The 16439-nt window shown below is 39.8% G+C and overlaps 1 protein-coding gene across 1 annotated transcript; it reads right to left on the bottom strand.

The window, feature by feature from the left end:
* Positions 1 to 410: 410 nt before the first annotated feature.
* Positions 411 to 7380, bottom strand: LOC110685898 (probable protein phosphatase 2C 11). Its single transcript, XM_021862450.1, has 8 exons — positions 6847 to 7380; positions 4215 to 4357; positions 3929 to 4027; positions 3655 to 3813; positions 3027 to 3113; positions 2560 to 2651; positions 2277 to 2348; positions 411 to 1062 (listed from the first exon to the last, which is right to left on the bottom strand). The coding sequence occupies exons 1-8, from the start codon at positions 7107 to 7109 to the stop codon at positions 925 to 927; spliced, it is 1053 nt and encodes a 350-aa protein (XP_021718142.1). The 5' UTR covers positions 7110 to 7380; the 3' UTR covers positions 411 to 924.
* Positions 7381 to 16439: the final 9059 nt, after the last annotated feature.

Below are 16439 nucleotides of genomic sequence, written 5' to 3'. Positions count from 1 at the left end.
TTTTATGTGTATCTTTTTTTTTTTTTTTTTTAAACGTGTTTTATGTGTATCTATAATAAGGAATGTGGTTGATTTTCTTTTTTTTTTTTTTTAGGAATGTGGTTGATTGATCATATGATTTTAAGATTTTTTTTACCTTCTAACTGTTCTAAGCGAAAATGTCTTCAATAATTTTGTCTAAATTTATGTTAACTTATCAAATTTACTTCTTAATTAAATCAGAATAAGTGGATCAAATTTACTTCTTAACTAAATCAGAATAAGTGGATCAACAGGGTGTTGAGGAGAGAAACCAAAACAATGTTGAATTCTCATTGTATTCCATCAATAGGTAAATTCATTAATGCAAAATAAGATTCAAAGTATATTTTAGAACTTTGTATCAAAGCATCTTATTTTTGATGGAAAACTTATATATCGAAGCATATAATTATAATTACAGTATACATAGTTTTCTTCTCATGTTGTGGCCTTTTTCTTTCGTCAAGAGTTCAAACATGAAAAATGAGAGAACAAAGTTATAAGTCTTGTCGCTCTTATGCAACTCTTAAGCAATTCCATGCCTCTTCTGGACTAGAAACTATGGTGGATAACTATTATTACAGACCTTCTGACCTTCATTACCAAGTCCAGAAACTCAATTAGTAGATGCTGGCCGGTAAAAAGGCCCTAATGACACAATATTACAAGAGTGTAATAGATTAACAATGCAAAAAGAGAAACAATACCCATCATGATGGAACCCGACCTGCCTACTCAATTACAGACTAGTAGAAACAATTCTAATGTTGAAAAGAATGGTAAATTACATCTAACGAGCAACTTCTCCAGACATCAGGTTCGTCTGCTTCCCTTTGAATCCTGCAATATAATTTACCAAGTACTTGTATAAAGATCCTAGAAAATGCACAGGGGAGCTAAATTCTACTGAGAATCTTCATTTTCAAATCTAATAACGAGGCATGTAATGTTGTCGGAGCTCCCTCTTGTAAAAGCCTCCTCTGTAAGTTTTCTTGATGCAGCTTCAGCATCCTTTATGTCTTGCACAAGTGAAACAGCATCCTGAAGACGCAGAGTGTATCCATAGTCAATTACATAAGACTAGAAAGAATTAAGCAAAACAAGCAAATCAATCCTATCGAATGTTGGGCAATGAAACATTGATGATGCCAGATTGTGCACTCCTAATGGTAGAGACCAGCATGAGACCATGAAATGGTTCTGAATCAACTTAATATCAGCAATACAAAGAAAAAAAGATTTTATTGAGGGCACAACTTTAAATTGTGTCACATGTAAACTGTATTTACACAACACTGATAAAGATTTGCGACTCTGATAAGATGTCATTTACACTTCGTTGTTTACATTGAATATCCTCTAAAAAATTGCAAAAATTGGTTCCTGATACACCGCTGTTTGCCATTATTAAGTGCTTCCTTCAAAAAATAAATTAAAGAAAAAAAATGAACGCATGCCATCTTCCGCATCCCCAAACAAAACTGCAATGTATACATCTTGAAACTATTACCTCTTTCCCCTTATATCAATATTATCATTTCAAATATTTAACTTTCTAGGCACTAACTGCAACTTCAGCTCAATTCACACATTAAGAAGGGAAAAAGGTCTTCTACATTCTCATTATACTCCCAACCTTATCAATAATTGTAATAAAGAGCATGCCAAAATCAAACTGTCAAATTAGTGTTTCTTTATGGGATTAGGGCAGGTTAGCGCTTAGCAAAATTGCAAGTGGTGGATGACTAATCTTTCTCCATCATATTTTCCAACAGAATTGTCCAAGTTAAACCTCAAACATTTACACTTCTCTTTGCCTACTTTAAAAATAGAGAACCTAAGTGCATCAACACCTTCAATTTCCAACACAATTTTTTCTTATCATTACGACCACACAAAATATATACCAGTTAGACATTGTAAATAAACTTTCAGTTAACTCCCTGCTTTGATAAGTCCTTTTCTATAAAATACTACACTTCATATCAAACAATATCCAATTAAATAGTCACACACAGAAAAGACTATGACTGAATACATAATCCACAATTACTTGTATCCAATAACCTTCCTACACACACCCCAGGTTTGAGCCTACATGCACCACAATGGAGGTTTTAGGCAAAATCACTATGTAACCAAGTTAGGCTAGGCTAGGCTATGCCCTGCTGAACCAAAAAGACAAAACATCACAACCCTAACACATTTTCTCTGTAAAGTAAGTAATGCTAAAGATGTAATTTGCCATAACTTGCCTTATTTGTGATGACATTCCACAACCCATCACTTGCAATAATGATGAAATCTACACCATCGATCTCTTGTTCCTGGATATTTAAATACATGAAACAAGGGTAAACTACATAAACATACAAATATAATTAAATAAAAAATCAAGTATGGAGTAGGTCATGTGCAAGATAGTAGTGACGTTGCAACTATACAATGCAAGCTACATGATCTTGGCAAGGGTAGTAGCAGGATTAACGAGAAGGTGAAGCTGAAAATTTTACATCAACTCTAAAGATAGATGACTACCTTAATTTCAGGTTCAGCAATCACAAACTGTTTGAGTAATTTGTCCCCAAATGCTCGTGAAATTGCCAGAACTCCTCCAACTCTCCATGTGCCTAGTGAAGTTTTAAAAGTAAAAGTTAAAGCAGTAGTTAATCATTAATAATGAAAACATTGTGTTGCTTGACAGTAAACCAGAAATACTGCTTGCAACAGTTGCAAGAACTTTGCCAAATATACAAAAGACTGATTAAAGGTAATGCAAAAAGAAAATAGATCAAAATTGCAAACTCTGATTTGATGTTACACTTAAAATCACATGTTCCATAATGAAGCATCAAGCATCCTATGGTTTTGAAATAAATAACACCAGTAGAAGAACCTAGGAGAAGCTTTATTAGTGCTTAGGAAGGTGTTAACAAACATTTTGTTTAATGAAATAAACTTATAAAGAGCTACTCTTTCATTGTGAAAATTAGACATTGAATCACCTGCCCAAATTACAAAGCCTCCGGCATCTTCAATTCTTTGACGCTCATCAGATCTATCAGGCTTGTGGTCTATTGATAATGGAATAGCTGCACTCAAACACAATGAATACAGATATCATTAATAACTTAACTCTACCTTTTGAACTTATTTCTCAAACCAAGTAAATATTTTGGATCTAAGGTAGAATTAAAGGTACCATAATTTTCTAGTTCCAATCAATTTCATTTAAAAGGATGTGTGAACAAAGTGGCTTTTTTTGGCTCCATTTTTGAGTATTTGCTAATGGTAAAGAAATCTTTTCAACTGTTACCAACATAAATAGAACTTTATGGCATTATTCCTAAAATATTTTCTACTTGTATTCCATTTATCCTTAAACACCCCTTTTTCTCTTGACAGAGAGTAAAGAAGAGAACAAACACAAGTTCAATATATAGTATATAGATATTGGACATTATAAGATCTCAGACATAAATAAAACCTTTTAACAATTAAATAGAATAATTAGACATGATTCTACATTGCCACCATCATTTCTCTTAAAAATCTGTTGTCATTTTTAAAAAAAAATTTGTTTTATTTTATGCAGAAGAACGAACATACACTCAATTCCGGCATTGAACTTACCGGATCCATCTCTGCAGGAGACTACTCTGGAGTCGCCCACATTGGCAACTAGCAAGCGGTCACCAACCAACAACACAGTTGATGCAGTTGATCCTGCATCCTTTTGTTGTCCTATATCTTCACTGAGGAAATTGGCATCAGTCTGTTTAAATGCTTCAACTACAATATGAAAGGAAAAATAAAAGGAAATCATCGTTACTAGTGATCCATGATTAAATACGTTATGAAAGTAGGCAAAAATAGAAATTTACCAGCATGTTGAGCAAGTACATACCAATAGCTGATTTTGTATCATTAAAAAAATCTGGATGATTGCATAAATTGTTAAAAAGGTTGTTCTTAAGATATTCAGCTGTTCTAGGACCTCCATGACCTAAACATGGAACACGAAATGATAAATTAGAATAAAGACACATTACATACAAGGTTTCACAACCTTCCTTTTGGCGAGACAGACAGCTAATGTTTGCATCAACGGTAACAACAAAATAGAAAATTTGTATCTCAGTTGCAGAGACCTTGACATTTAATCTAGAGTAATAAAAGAGGTCTGAACCTACCATCAAAAACACCAAAAAATGCAACCATTTGACCACCAACTTCAGATATCTTTGTCTCAAAATAATCTTCCATTGAGCTTCGTTTACCCTTGAAAGTAGAATATCCATAGCTGAACCTTACATTGCGTTCCCCAGTTAGAAAGCTATCAAAAAAAACAAAGTTCCATCAGTTGTTCAGCCACCCTGAACAATGTTGGAAATAATAATATTAATGTGATGTAAATTACTCAGGCTCATTTGACACGTATGTGTCTAATTGTCAGACACGCCTATATTATGATTTTTTTTTTCCCTAAAGCTCAAGAAGAAGTGTCTAAGTACCATACCAATGTGTGATGAACTACCAATCTGATTTGTGTATTTGTATAAATAAGCAGAAATTTAAGGTTAAAAGCTTGAAATTATATTAAACTTGCTAATGGTTTCTTACAAAAGGGTAGTAGGTTTAGCCTACAAAGCTCATATTAGTGACTTGAGGTCACAACTCTCAAAAGGATTCACTCCAAAATTCTACCTACCTATTTCTTTCCCTCCCCTCTCTATTTATACTAAGGACTATTAACCTAGTAAAATAATATTACTAGAATACCTATACTACCCCTCCTTAGGTTAGTCTATTACATAATAACAAATGTTGAGTATCTCAGACCTTAGATCAGCTTTATCTTTTTTTTTTTGGGGTGGGGGGTATGAAATATTATTTTAAGTTCAGCTTTCCCATTACATTAAAGGGCCGTTTGGTTTGCATAGGGTAAACGGAATGGAATAAACAAAGAGAATGAAAGAGAATGGAATGAAACCCTTTCCATGTAGTATGTTGTTTGGTTTACAAAAACAAAGGGAATCACCACCACCACCACACAACCCCTCTTTCCCACTTCTCCGGCCACTCCACCGCCCAGCACAACCTCACCAACAACCGCCACCCATCGTCGAACCTCCCCCACCCTTCGCCACCCGTCGTCGCACCTCCCTTACCCCTTACCGCCCGTCGTCGCACCTCTCCCACCCCTCGTCGACTCGTGAAACCTTCCCCCGCCCACGCAAAACCCTAGAAAACGATCCTCCTCCCCTTAAAACTGCCGGTCCCTTCCCCTAGCCGCTAGGGTTTCGAGAAAACTCAATCTTGTCATATAGATCTTGAGGTTCGGCTTTCTGAGTCTAGTCGAGAATACCGCCGTGAGAATTGGGGGGAGGAGAGAGAAAATGGCCGAAGCGGAAAAGCGCCGCCGTGAAAAGGAGGAGAGAGATTGATAATCCGATGGTGAAAACGTGGGTTCCGGTGAGGAGAGGTGGAGGTGCGACGAGTTCCTACAAGGTGGCTTGACGGTGGGGGTATCTGGGTAAGGTAGTTGTTGATGTGGGTATGGTGGTGTAGTGGTGGCTTAGGAAAGGGAATGGAAAAGGCTAGGGGGGGTTAAGGAATCAATGTAGAGGTATTTTGGGTGAACTCAAAAATAAAAATAGGTAAAGGGAATGAAAAAAGTGACAAACGGCAACAAAAGAATGAGGCATGTTCATTCCCTTTCCCTTTGATTATTAACCCCAACCAAACGGCCCCTAAGTATTTTAGATAACAACTTCCGTTTTTTTAATACTATCTCTATCAAAAACTTTACGGCATATCTAATATCATTTCTAGAAGTAAAAACTTGTTCACTTGTATAACCTTGTTTTCTATTACTTCACATAAAACAAGGAAAGTTGGAACATATACTTCATTATCCTACTGCCTCTTCTTAGATTTGTTTGATATATTATAGAACAGGAATACAATATACAATACCTCGTTACCCAAGTGCCTCTCCTAAAACTCTGGCCAATGGTCGGAAAGGAGTAATTTTATATAATTATTAATTTAATTTATTCTTGAACATCAATAGAGAAGCCAATAGCCATAGCAGGCAATTTCCAATTAACACAAAACACATATTAGATAATTTCACTTCCATAAACCATTACACTAAACCACACTATACAAAAGGCCAAAGATAAAAACCAGCCTGCAATAGTGCAATGCAGCTTCAGAAGCCTCTCCAAATTCCTTACCCCTTAGACTTTCCAGAAGCCAATGAAGAAATGAAGTTTGCTAGCCCGGAAACTCAAACGCGCATACAAGTCATAAAAACACCAAAGCAATACAAATCTATTTATTACAGGAACAACACTATTACAATCCCTACTTCAATAAGTGCTCATGGTCGATATCAACACTTCATTAATTATAACATTTTCAAGGTAAAAGTTGTGTACACCACACCTCCACATGCCCAAAATTCCATTCCATCTTCATATACTATATAATTGAAAGCATGCAAATTTGTAAAATAACCAACAAAAGTTCAAAATTTCACATATTCACAACTTAACTAACTCAATATAACATAAAATCAAACCATAATGCATTAATGCTAAACATAACAATCCCACATATTCTTTCAAAAATTAACCCAAGAAAATAAATGCATACATCATTAAGAAAATTTACATCATCCCACAATAACCCATCAACTGAAATTAAAATTAAACCCAAAACATTCTAACCATGAAAATAAATTAATTACCCACCAACAAAAACTGAAAAAAAGGTAAGATGGGAATTAAAAAATGAAAAAAGGAAAGAGAAAAATACCTTATACCTCCACCACTGAAAACAGCATCAGGATCCCGAGTAGTCATGGTGGAAATTCCTGAAATCGGCGGTGGAATTCGCGGCGGCGATTGCGACCGCGACGACGATGATTTAGGGGAAAATTGAGCATCCCCAGAAGGAGAAATCGTCGGAGAAGAAGGACCCAATTCAACCAATGATGGCGGAGTAACAAACAACAACGTAGAAGGAGAAGAAGAAGGAGGAGATGAAGAAGAAGAAGAAGAGAGAGAATCAGAGTTCATTGCTTTGAACCAGTTTTTTTTTGGGTGTGATTTTTTAAATGTGATTGATTGATTGAGATATTTAATATTTTGAATGTTAATTTTTTGAAAATTTCTGATCTTTGGTAGGATTTATACTACGTATTTTTTCCTGGGAATTTTCTGAGTTGTAAAAAAAGAAGAAGATTGTATTCAGAATTTTGATAACCAGATTTCACCTGAGAATGCGGGAGATTATTGCAATGTGGATTAGCCGGTTGGTCCACGACAAATGAATAAACTTCTACGATGTGGTAAATTAACTTTCACATGGAATATACCCGTGCTAAATTGCTAATGCATAGTAATTCCTCCGATTTTTTTACTTCATCTTGTTTTACAATAATCGCATATTTTAATTTTTACACTATTTATAATTACAAATAGATTTACAATAATTTTATTGTACATTAAACATTTCATGTGTGTGTAAACTGTAATACAGAGATTTTTTTTTTTTTTTAAATTACCTATATTATCACAAAAGTGACCCTTTTTTTTTTTTTTTTGCAAAAGTGACCTATATTTTTACAAAAGTGACCCCATATTTACACAAAATTATCCATAATCTCATCAGTTTTTTTTTTTTTTTTTCCAAAAGTAACCAATATTTTCACAAAAGTGACCCATATTACTATAAAAGTGACTCATATTTTACTATACATCAGCATTTCGCAAGATTAAACTTAGATCTCCATTTGTTTGAAGCTAAATTATAATACGCAAAACTTAAAAAAACTTAATACATAATAGATTTCCATCATTTATTTGAAGCTAGATTACTAGTCTTTTTCATTGCACAATTTACAAGTTAAAATGTACTAAAAACGATAAAAGAAATGCAATCAAAAATAGAAATCAAAGTTCAACAATAGCAAAATCACATAAATTTTACTGAAATTAAGCAACGTAAAGCAATTCAGAAAACATATTTCCATGTGGTGGATTTGTACTAATCTTCTTTATTGATATGTTTGGAACTTTAACAAACTTCAAAAATCAAAAGAAAAATGCAGAAAATTAAAAATCGAAATCGAAAAGTAGATTAAAACCTAGAAAATTGAGAAATCGAATTTGTAATGGTGAAAAATTGAGCCCAGAAGGAAATTGAGCTAAGAACAGAAAGAGGATGAGAGCAGAAGAGAGAGAAAGAGAAATAAAGAGGAAAGAGAAATGGTTATAATAAAAAATTAAAATTAAAAAAAAAAAAAAAAGAAAGTTTGGCTGGCACAAGTGGAGTGAATATTTGGATACTTTTATTTCCAAACAAAGCCCGCCACACAATAATTTAGTGTGCCCCGGCCTTTATTAAACATTTGTCCAAAAATTAATGGTCAAAGTTGTGCATCGATATGTGTATCGGTCAAAGTGTTGCAATTATTATGAAACGGAGGTATTTGAGACTATTCGACTTTTACACTATTAATTCACAAATTATGCTTTAACTAGCTTTTGTGATTTATAGCTATGATAAAATATAGTCAAGTGGGATCTTGTTTGAATCGTCTCAATTTATATTTTATTGATATCCACTTTTTATAATTTTTCAATGTCGAAAATTAGAGATATCAATCGTTAAGATAGTGCATTGGCAAGAGTGATAAAAAAAAGGTCTCAACTAAATAAAAACGGAGGTAGTATAGGATAAGAAAAATTATAAGGAGTTGAATTTATTTTGACCCTACTTTTTACTTCACCTCATTTATGTTGAACTGAAATTATTTTTTATGAATTGAAATTTTTTTTCTTTTTACTGAACTTAAATTATTTCTAGTGAATTGAAATTAATTTTCCTAAACTATGCTATTTTTACTAAACTTAAACTAATTTACTGATCCTCCTCTTCTTGGATTTTTTATCCCAGCACTTTGCCAGACGGTAACTAAACTTATTGTTACTGAACTTAAATTATTTTTACTGTTATCAGTGATTTTTGCAACAAGGCTATTAGTCTAATGCATTTCCCATTAGCTATTATCAGTGATTTTTGCAACAAGGTGTGATTTTTTAGGTCCTTTATCCAAGACTAATGTTGTTATCCAATTAGCTCATAGATCTAGTGCATTTCCCATGGGAGTCATAGAAGATGTACTTGTTCAAGTGAATGAATTAGCCCTTCCTGCTGATTTTTATGTGCTTGATATGGGTGATAGATCTGATAGTGTTCCTTTATTGTTGGGTCGACCTTTTCTAAGGATTTCTAAAACTAAGATTGATGTTCATGAGGGTAATCTTACAATTGAATTTGATGGTGAATTGATTAAATTTAACATATTTGATGTTATGAAGTACCCTAGTGATATCAGTAATGTTAGTTCTATAGATTCTTTTGATGCTATTGATTGGATGGCTCAAGAAGTCTTTGATGAGTGGTGTGAAAACTTGTTTGAAAATGGTGTGTTTGATGATTTCAAGAGCACTGAAATGATAGATTCTTTTGTTGCTTCTTCTGATGTGATGAAATCTGATTTTTCTGATAATACTTCTTTGCCTTCTTCTATGCCTAAATTGATTCCCTCTTGTTTCGGGGTTTTCTGATGTCCTGCGGGAGAGTTACAATTCCGAGACTGGAACCGGACGCCTGTACCTGCAAAATAACGGAGACTCCTGAGAGCTCCGCCTCCAACGGTCAAGTTAGTACCTGATTAAGGAGTAATCAATACAGAAAATAAAGTAATCAGATCTCTCTAGGTGAGAGTGCTTAGTGTTGGTAATCTGTGTTGTTAGCGAGATTAGCCGGTTGTTAATAAGTCTGTTCTTCTCTGCTTGATCTCTTAATTATTCGGTTCTGTGATTAATGAGGATTAATCGAGTATTTATAGCCTTGGGAAGCGTGCAACTCTCTAGGTTTAAGGTAAACCTAGGGCTGATCGGGCCTCTAGACTGAAATGGTCCTTGATGGCCGGTTGTCCCATTTGGCATGGGTGGACACGTGGCGTGTCTTAAGTGGTCCGTGGAGGACGTATCTGTGATTGACACGTGGCAAGCTCCTGTTGGCCTTCGTGAAGGACACGTGGCGGAACCTGGTTGGTCCACTTGTCAGACGGTGATTGGTGGATAAAAATCCCCTAATCATTTGCCCCTCACAGGTGGCACGCGACTGGTCACGTGTCGCCTGTGACAGGTGTCGCACGGTGACAGGCGACGGCCCGTTACAGGTGTCACCTTGCAGACGGCCGAGAGATTTTCCCGCCCAATTTTTGAATTTGGAAGCGACCATTCGCCTTCTCATTTTGCCTATAAAAGGAAGTGCTGACTTCGGTCATTTTCACATTTGAGAACTTTTGCGAGAACATTCGGACCCCTGAACTTGCTCTGACATTTTCGGACTTTTTCTGCCTACCGCCTGTTCTGACAAGCCGACTGACCCGAACTTCCAGGACTTCATCAACCGTTACCCGTTCAGGTAACTCAGTTCTCTTACTCTTAATTTTCTTTTTATTTTTTGAAATGGCACCATGGAAGCACACGACACGCCCTAAGTTAGTGATCAGCCGGTCACCGGGGACGGCTGAATCTAGGACTAGGAGTGCCGCCTGCCCTTTTCTGGACCCATCTTTGCCCTTTATACAAAGTCCGACTGAATCTGTGTCTATGCAGAACGTGATGGCCAGAACAAAAAAGACTGCTATGATATCAAACTCAGACGGCTCCTCCCAAAGGGTGCTCCTTAGTGAAACATCTGACCAAGCGCCAGATGTAGAACGAGGCGACTGTCAAGCTGACAGTTCTGAGAGAGGGACCAAGGTGTTCCCTTCCCATCTAACCGTGGACATGTCTAATTTTCCTTCTGCTCCTTCTAAGGGAGAGGAGGCGGGCCCCTCTAGGAGAGGGGAGGAGTCGTCCTCTTCGGACTCGTCAGGGGACGAGTCCGAATCCAGCTCTTCTGACCATAGTTCTTCTGGCTCAGAAGAAAAACATAGCCGCCTACAAGAGGCGAGAAGTTCCCATGCAGTGGAGAAGGGGGATAATTGGGCAGAGCCGTCCGCCTCTTACAGAGAGGAAAACGCCCCCTACTACTGCAGGGTGCCCCGGGGCCGGATCGCAACCATGCGAGACAACGTGGCGAGCTTTATTGCTAACCACAAAATGGGCTCAGAGTATTTACTGTTTGTGCCGGATCCAGAAGATACTGTCGTCTGGCCGGCTGGTACCAGCTATGGTGACGGCTGCTTTGGCTGCTATGTGGCGGCCATCAAAGCTGGACTGCGCTTCCCATTACATCCGGCTGTTCAGCGGATTTTAGATGGGTATGATCTGGGGTTATGGCAGTTAGCCCCCAACTCTTGGGTTAACGTACTCGGCTATGTGGCCGGGTGCGAACTGAACGGGGTGGAGCCAAGTTTTGAGGCTTTCGCCCACATGAACTATCTCAGCCGGACCCCTAAGTCGGGAGGTACCGGCTGGTATCAATTAACAAGCCATAGGGGTTACCTCATGACGAGAGGTAAGGCAAACAAATGGAAGGATTGGCGGAACACCTTCCTTATTATCGAGAGTTCAGACACGGAGCTGAACAAACGTTTTAACAAGTGGAACAGGGATCCGCCTCTTCTCGCAGGCGGCCGCAGCATGCCGCTTGTTCCCCCAAAGGCTAAAAAAGAGATCCTAGACAAAGGACTCTTCAAAGTAGAGACTAGGGTGAACTCTACTTCAGGGGTACGAGAGCAAGTACCCCTAAACTGCGTCCCGAGCTTCAAGTGGCTCTATGACGAGTACTTCTTGGCCGCCTGTGGCCTCGGCAGTCGGTGCTCTAGAGGTAGCCGGCCTGACGAATACTCTGTTTTTTCACGCCTTGTTTACTTGGGATTTTTACTAACTTTGCTGTTTATTTTTTTCAGCCGACGCCATGAGTAAAATAACAGCATCTAAGACTGCGGCGGCCATGCTGCGGGTCTCGCTAATGAAGCAGTCGTATGCCGACTCCCCCAGCAAGGAGGCACCCTTGGTAAGCTTTGAAAACTCTTCTCCTTTTAGTTGTATTATGCATATACTAACTCTTTTTTGTTTTCAGTCTGGCACTCCAAGGGCTTCTTCCTCGCAACAGCCGGACCCCAAGGCCCGGAGGACGACTGTTGCAAGCTCTCCTGGGTCTTCCAGGAAAACAGTGGCGGCTGAGAAGCAGCCGGCCACTTCTTCAAAAACCCAGGCGGGGCCGCCTAGATGTATGGACCCTCACTTGTAAAAACTCACCCTTGCTTCCTTCTTGATTAGATCTAACTTGTTTTTTTTTTCTTTCGCTTAATGCAGCCGGCCCCCAGGGACTAGACTTGGTTGAGGTAGCCAAGTCTATGGTTAAAGTAGTTCCTCCATCTGATAGGGAGGCGGTCAAGGGTGCCGGCACCCTTGACCTCGATGGAATTTCAGGGATCCTAGCTGAGGTATACTTAGCACCTTTTTGAGCTTTTGAGTTCCAGGACGCCTGTTAACTCTTTTGATTGGAAACTGACGCCTGTTTTTCTTTGTACTTAGGCCCTGCTCCGAGTCAACAGCCTTCGCAAGCCGATTAATCGGAAAAACAAAGAGGTAAAGGCCGCAAAGGCTATGGCCGCCTCCAGCTGTGATAAGGCAATGTTTCAAATTGCCCAAAATGAAGTACTGACCATTGATCTTCTTTATTATCAGGCGCAGGCGACCGCCGCTGTTCGGGCTCAGCTAGAGGCGGCCCAAAAGAAGGTTGACGAGCTGGAGGGGACCGTCACCAAACTTAAAGCCGAGCTGAAACCCCTTCGCCAGAAAATGCACTCTTACGAAGCCATGGAGAAATCTTTGGCTAACGTAAAAGAACGCCTGGTGAACCAGGAGAAGAGTCTTACCCAAGAGCTCTCGGACAAGGCCGAGCAGGAGAAACAAGAGCTCGTCCGGGAGATGGTGGAAGACTCCGCCCAAATCCAACGCATGACCTGGGAACGACTGTTCCCCAATGCCGACTTTGCCTCATGGGAAAGAACGTACCGCCAGTGTTCGGAAATATATAATCAACAGATCCTGGCGGCTGCTGAAGAAGAGGCGTTGGACGTTGCGTTGGAGGAGGAAGAGCCGGTTGTGGCGCTTGTGCCACTTGGGGGTAAGGCATCAAAAGATGATGCAGCTAAGGCCGAGTCCAGCAAGAAGAGTGCTGACCAGGCGGCTGCTGCTGATACTGAACTGCCCCCTTCTTAAGCTTTAAGTATTTTTTTTCTTTTCACGGCCTGCGTGCCGTTTGCTTTGTAATTACCCGGCCAGGGGGCCGGGGTTTTGAATATTCTGCTGGTCTTTTATGGCCGGCTCATTTTAATCAAATTTTTTGTTTTTGTTCAAATTTGTCTAAGTATTTGAAATTTGCTCACTTGACCGACTGTTGTGTATGGCCGAACGTTAAGACAGGTACAAATAGTAAGTATGCCGCCTATGCCCCTGGACGACTGGTTGTCTGTTTCCAGGATAGATGATCAGTCGGCCATTTAATCAATCGGTATTCGAACTCTTTATTCAATTTGACCAAGTAAATAGAATTACCTAGTAGCCAAGGAATTTAAGTAGGAAAACAAGCGGCGGGTACCGTTTGTTTCCCTTTATTGCCAATGTTGGCTTTTAACTCGTTATTTGTTAACCTAGCAAGAGTATTGGTTGAGAGCCTTTGTTTATTAAAAACAAGTGGACGACTCATACCTTTTAGGCTCCATACTAAGTTTGAGTGACTATTAAGTTAACATAGGAGTTACTTAGTCTTTGTCACAATCTTGATTGAGTAGTAGAGGTATCAGGCGGCGTAGGCCGGCTAGACCCCTTGATTCACCAATGTTTGTTGGCTATTAACTCAATAGGTTATCCAGTAGGAATAGGGGTTCGAGTGCCCTCGTTTGTTTAAAACAGGCGGACGACTCAAACTTTTTAGATTCCATGCCAAATTTGAAGGAGTGACTATGAGTTAACTTTGGAGTTACTCAGTCGCCATCACTTTTGTTTGAGAAGTAGAGGTACCAGGCGGCGTAGGCCGGCTAGACCCCTTGATTCGCCAATGTTTGTTGGCTATTAACTCAATAGGTACCCCCTGCATTTATCCCAAGTAATACAGGCGGTTATCTGACTCAGATGTCAACTGCTACCATTGGTTTGGTTAGTGATAGAGTTATCTTTGTCTCAAAAACGGCTACGTGGTTGCCCTTGGGGACAGTCGTATAGGTGCCGTGTAATTAGTTTATAGAACAATGTTCCACCCAAAAGGGAGCTGCTCTCTGCGACGAATTTCATCCGGAGGGATGCCGTCGGACGCCTGCTATGATGTTGGGACAGGTCGAATTAGTTTTGTTGATTTGATCAGGTGGCTTGGCGCCTGGTCTGATCATTCGGCCGGTGGCCTTGGTAAGTTCTTGGTGAACGTAGGTGCTAAGTAAAAGAAGGGTAGCCGCCTGTTAGTTACAGGATCGGCCAGGCCCTAATCTTTTTAGCTAAGTATTGTGAGTAAAATACTCGATGGAGAGTAGCCGACTGTAAAGGAACAGACGGCATGCCCCTCTGAAGATAAAGTGAAACTCAATGGAGAGTAGCCGACTGTAAAGGTACAGACGGCATGCCCTCGTAATACAATATTGAATAGTAAGTGCAAACTTTATTAAGTAGCTCTTTACTTTACATCATTCAGAAAAAATATTTTTTAAGGTTATCTACGTTCCAGGTTCGAGGCAACGGTTGTCCGTCTGGTGTTTCCAGACGGTAGGTACCGTCCCTGACTTCCGCATAGATTCGGTAGGGTCCTTCCCAGTTGGGAGTTAGTTTTCCAGACTCATTGGCCCTACCAACTGCTTCCATTTTTCTAAGTACAAAGTCCCCTACTTTGAGTGGACGCCTGTGTACTTTCTTGTTGTATGATCTAGTCATTCTTAGGCGATAGATCTCATGGCGCAAAACAGCATTGCCCCTTTTTTCAGGAAGTGAGTCTAATGCCAGGCGCATAGCTTCCCAGTTTGCCTCTTCGTCATATAGCATTACTCGAAGAGTCGGCTCGTAGTGTTCTATTGGAAGAACAGCTTCTGCACCATAAGTTAGGAGGAAGGGAGTTTCTCCAGTTGCCCCTTTTTCAGTCGTCCTAATGGCCCAAAGAACATGTGGTAGTTCATCTGCCCATAGGCCGCCTGCTCGTTCAATCTTTTTCTTGAGACCGTCTGAGATGATTTTATTAAAGGCTTCTACCTGGCCGTTTGCTTGTGGACGGCCGACAGATGCAAAGTAATGTGCAATTCCTTGGTCTCCCAACCAGCTTTTGAGAACAGGCGTCTCAAATTGGGGACCATTATCAAAAACCATAGACATGGGAACCCCGAACCGAGTGATGACGTTTTTCCAAATGAATGAAATTACATCTTTCGTCTTGATTCCCTTTACAGCCTCCGCCTCTACCCATTTAGTGAAGTAGTCAACGGCAACAAGTATGTACCTTCTGCCGCCTGTAGCAGGCGTATATGGCCCCAGAATGTCCATGCCCCACTTAGCAAACGGTAGTGGGCTGTGAATGGTAGTGAGGTCAGTAGCCGGACGGTGAATTAATTTGCCAAACCTTTGGCACTTGTCACATTTTTTCACCATCTCCATTGCATCTGCTTCCAAAGTAGGCCAAAAGTAACCCTGCCGCCTTGTCCTTTGAGCAAGCATCCTACCACCTATATGGGAAGCGCAGAAACCAGAGTGAAGATCATCTAGTATCTCTCGTCCCTTTTCAGGAGTAACACACTTTAAGAAGGGTTGAAGGTGCCCCCTCTTGTGAAGTTCTCCCTGTATCATTTCAAAACAGGAGGCTCGTTTTTTCAGTGCTGCCGCCTGTTGAGGATCATCCGGCAGTGTACCGTTTGTCAGATATGCCCTGATTGAATCCATCCAGGTTGAGCTTCTGTCTAGAATTCCAATAGGATTTTCCTCGATGCTTCTCTTCTCCATTACTTCCCAAAACACAGTTCGAGGAGTATCGGAGGAGGCGGATGATGCTAATTTCGAAAGTGCATCTGCCTGGTTGTTTTCTGATCTCGGCACTTGGATCAGATGGAAATCCTCAAGGGAGCCGACTGCTTGTCGGACCGCCTGTAAATACTTGATCATGGCCGGATGTGTTGCTTCGTATTCGCCATTGTACTGACTCACTATCAGTTGTGAATCAGAACAGGCGTCTATTTTCCTTGCCCCTGCCGCCTTACACATGCGGATCCCGGCTAGTAAAGCTTCATATTCTGCCTCATTGTTTGAAGCCTGGAAACTGAAGCGTAGAGCATACTCGAACCTGTCGCCCTCTGGAGATTGACATACGACGCCTGCTCCACAACCGTTTGAAGTGGAGCTTCC

The sequence above is a fragment of the Chenopodium quinoa genome, unplaced genomic scaffold (genome assembly GCF_001683475.1).
Source record: "Chenopodium quinoa cultivar QQ74 unplaced genomic scaffold, ASM168347v1, whole genome shotgun sequence".
NCBI classification, from domain to species: domain Eukaryota; kingdom Viridiplantae; phylum Streptophyta; class Magnoliopsida; order Caryophyllales; family Amaranthaceae; genus Chenopodium; species Chenopodium quinoa.
Note: the sequence above shows the minus strand (reverse complement) of the source record. Positions and strands in the feature narration are given on the sequence as shown.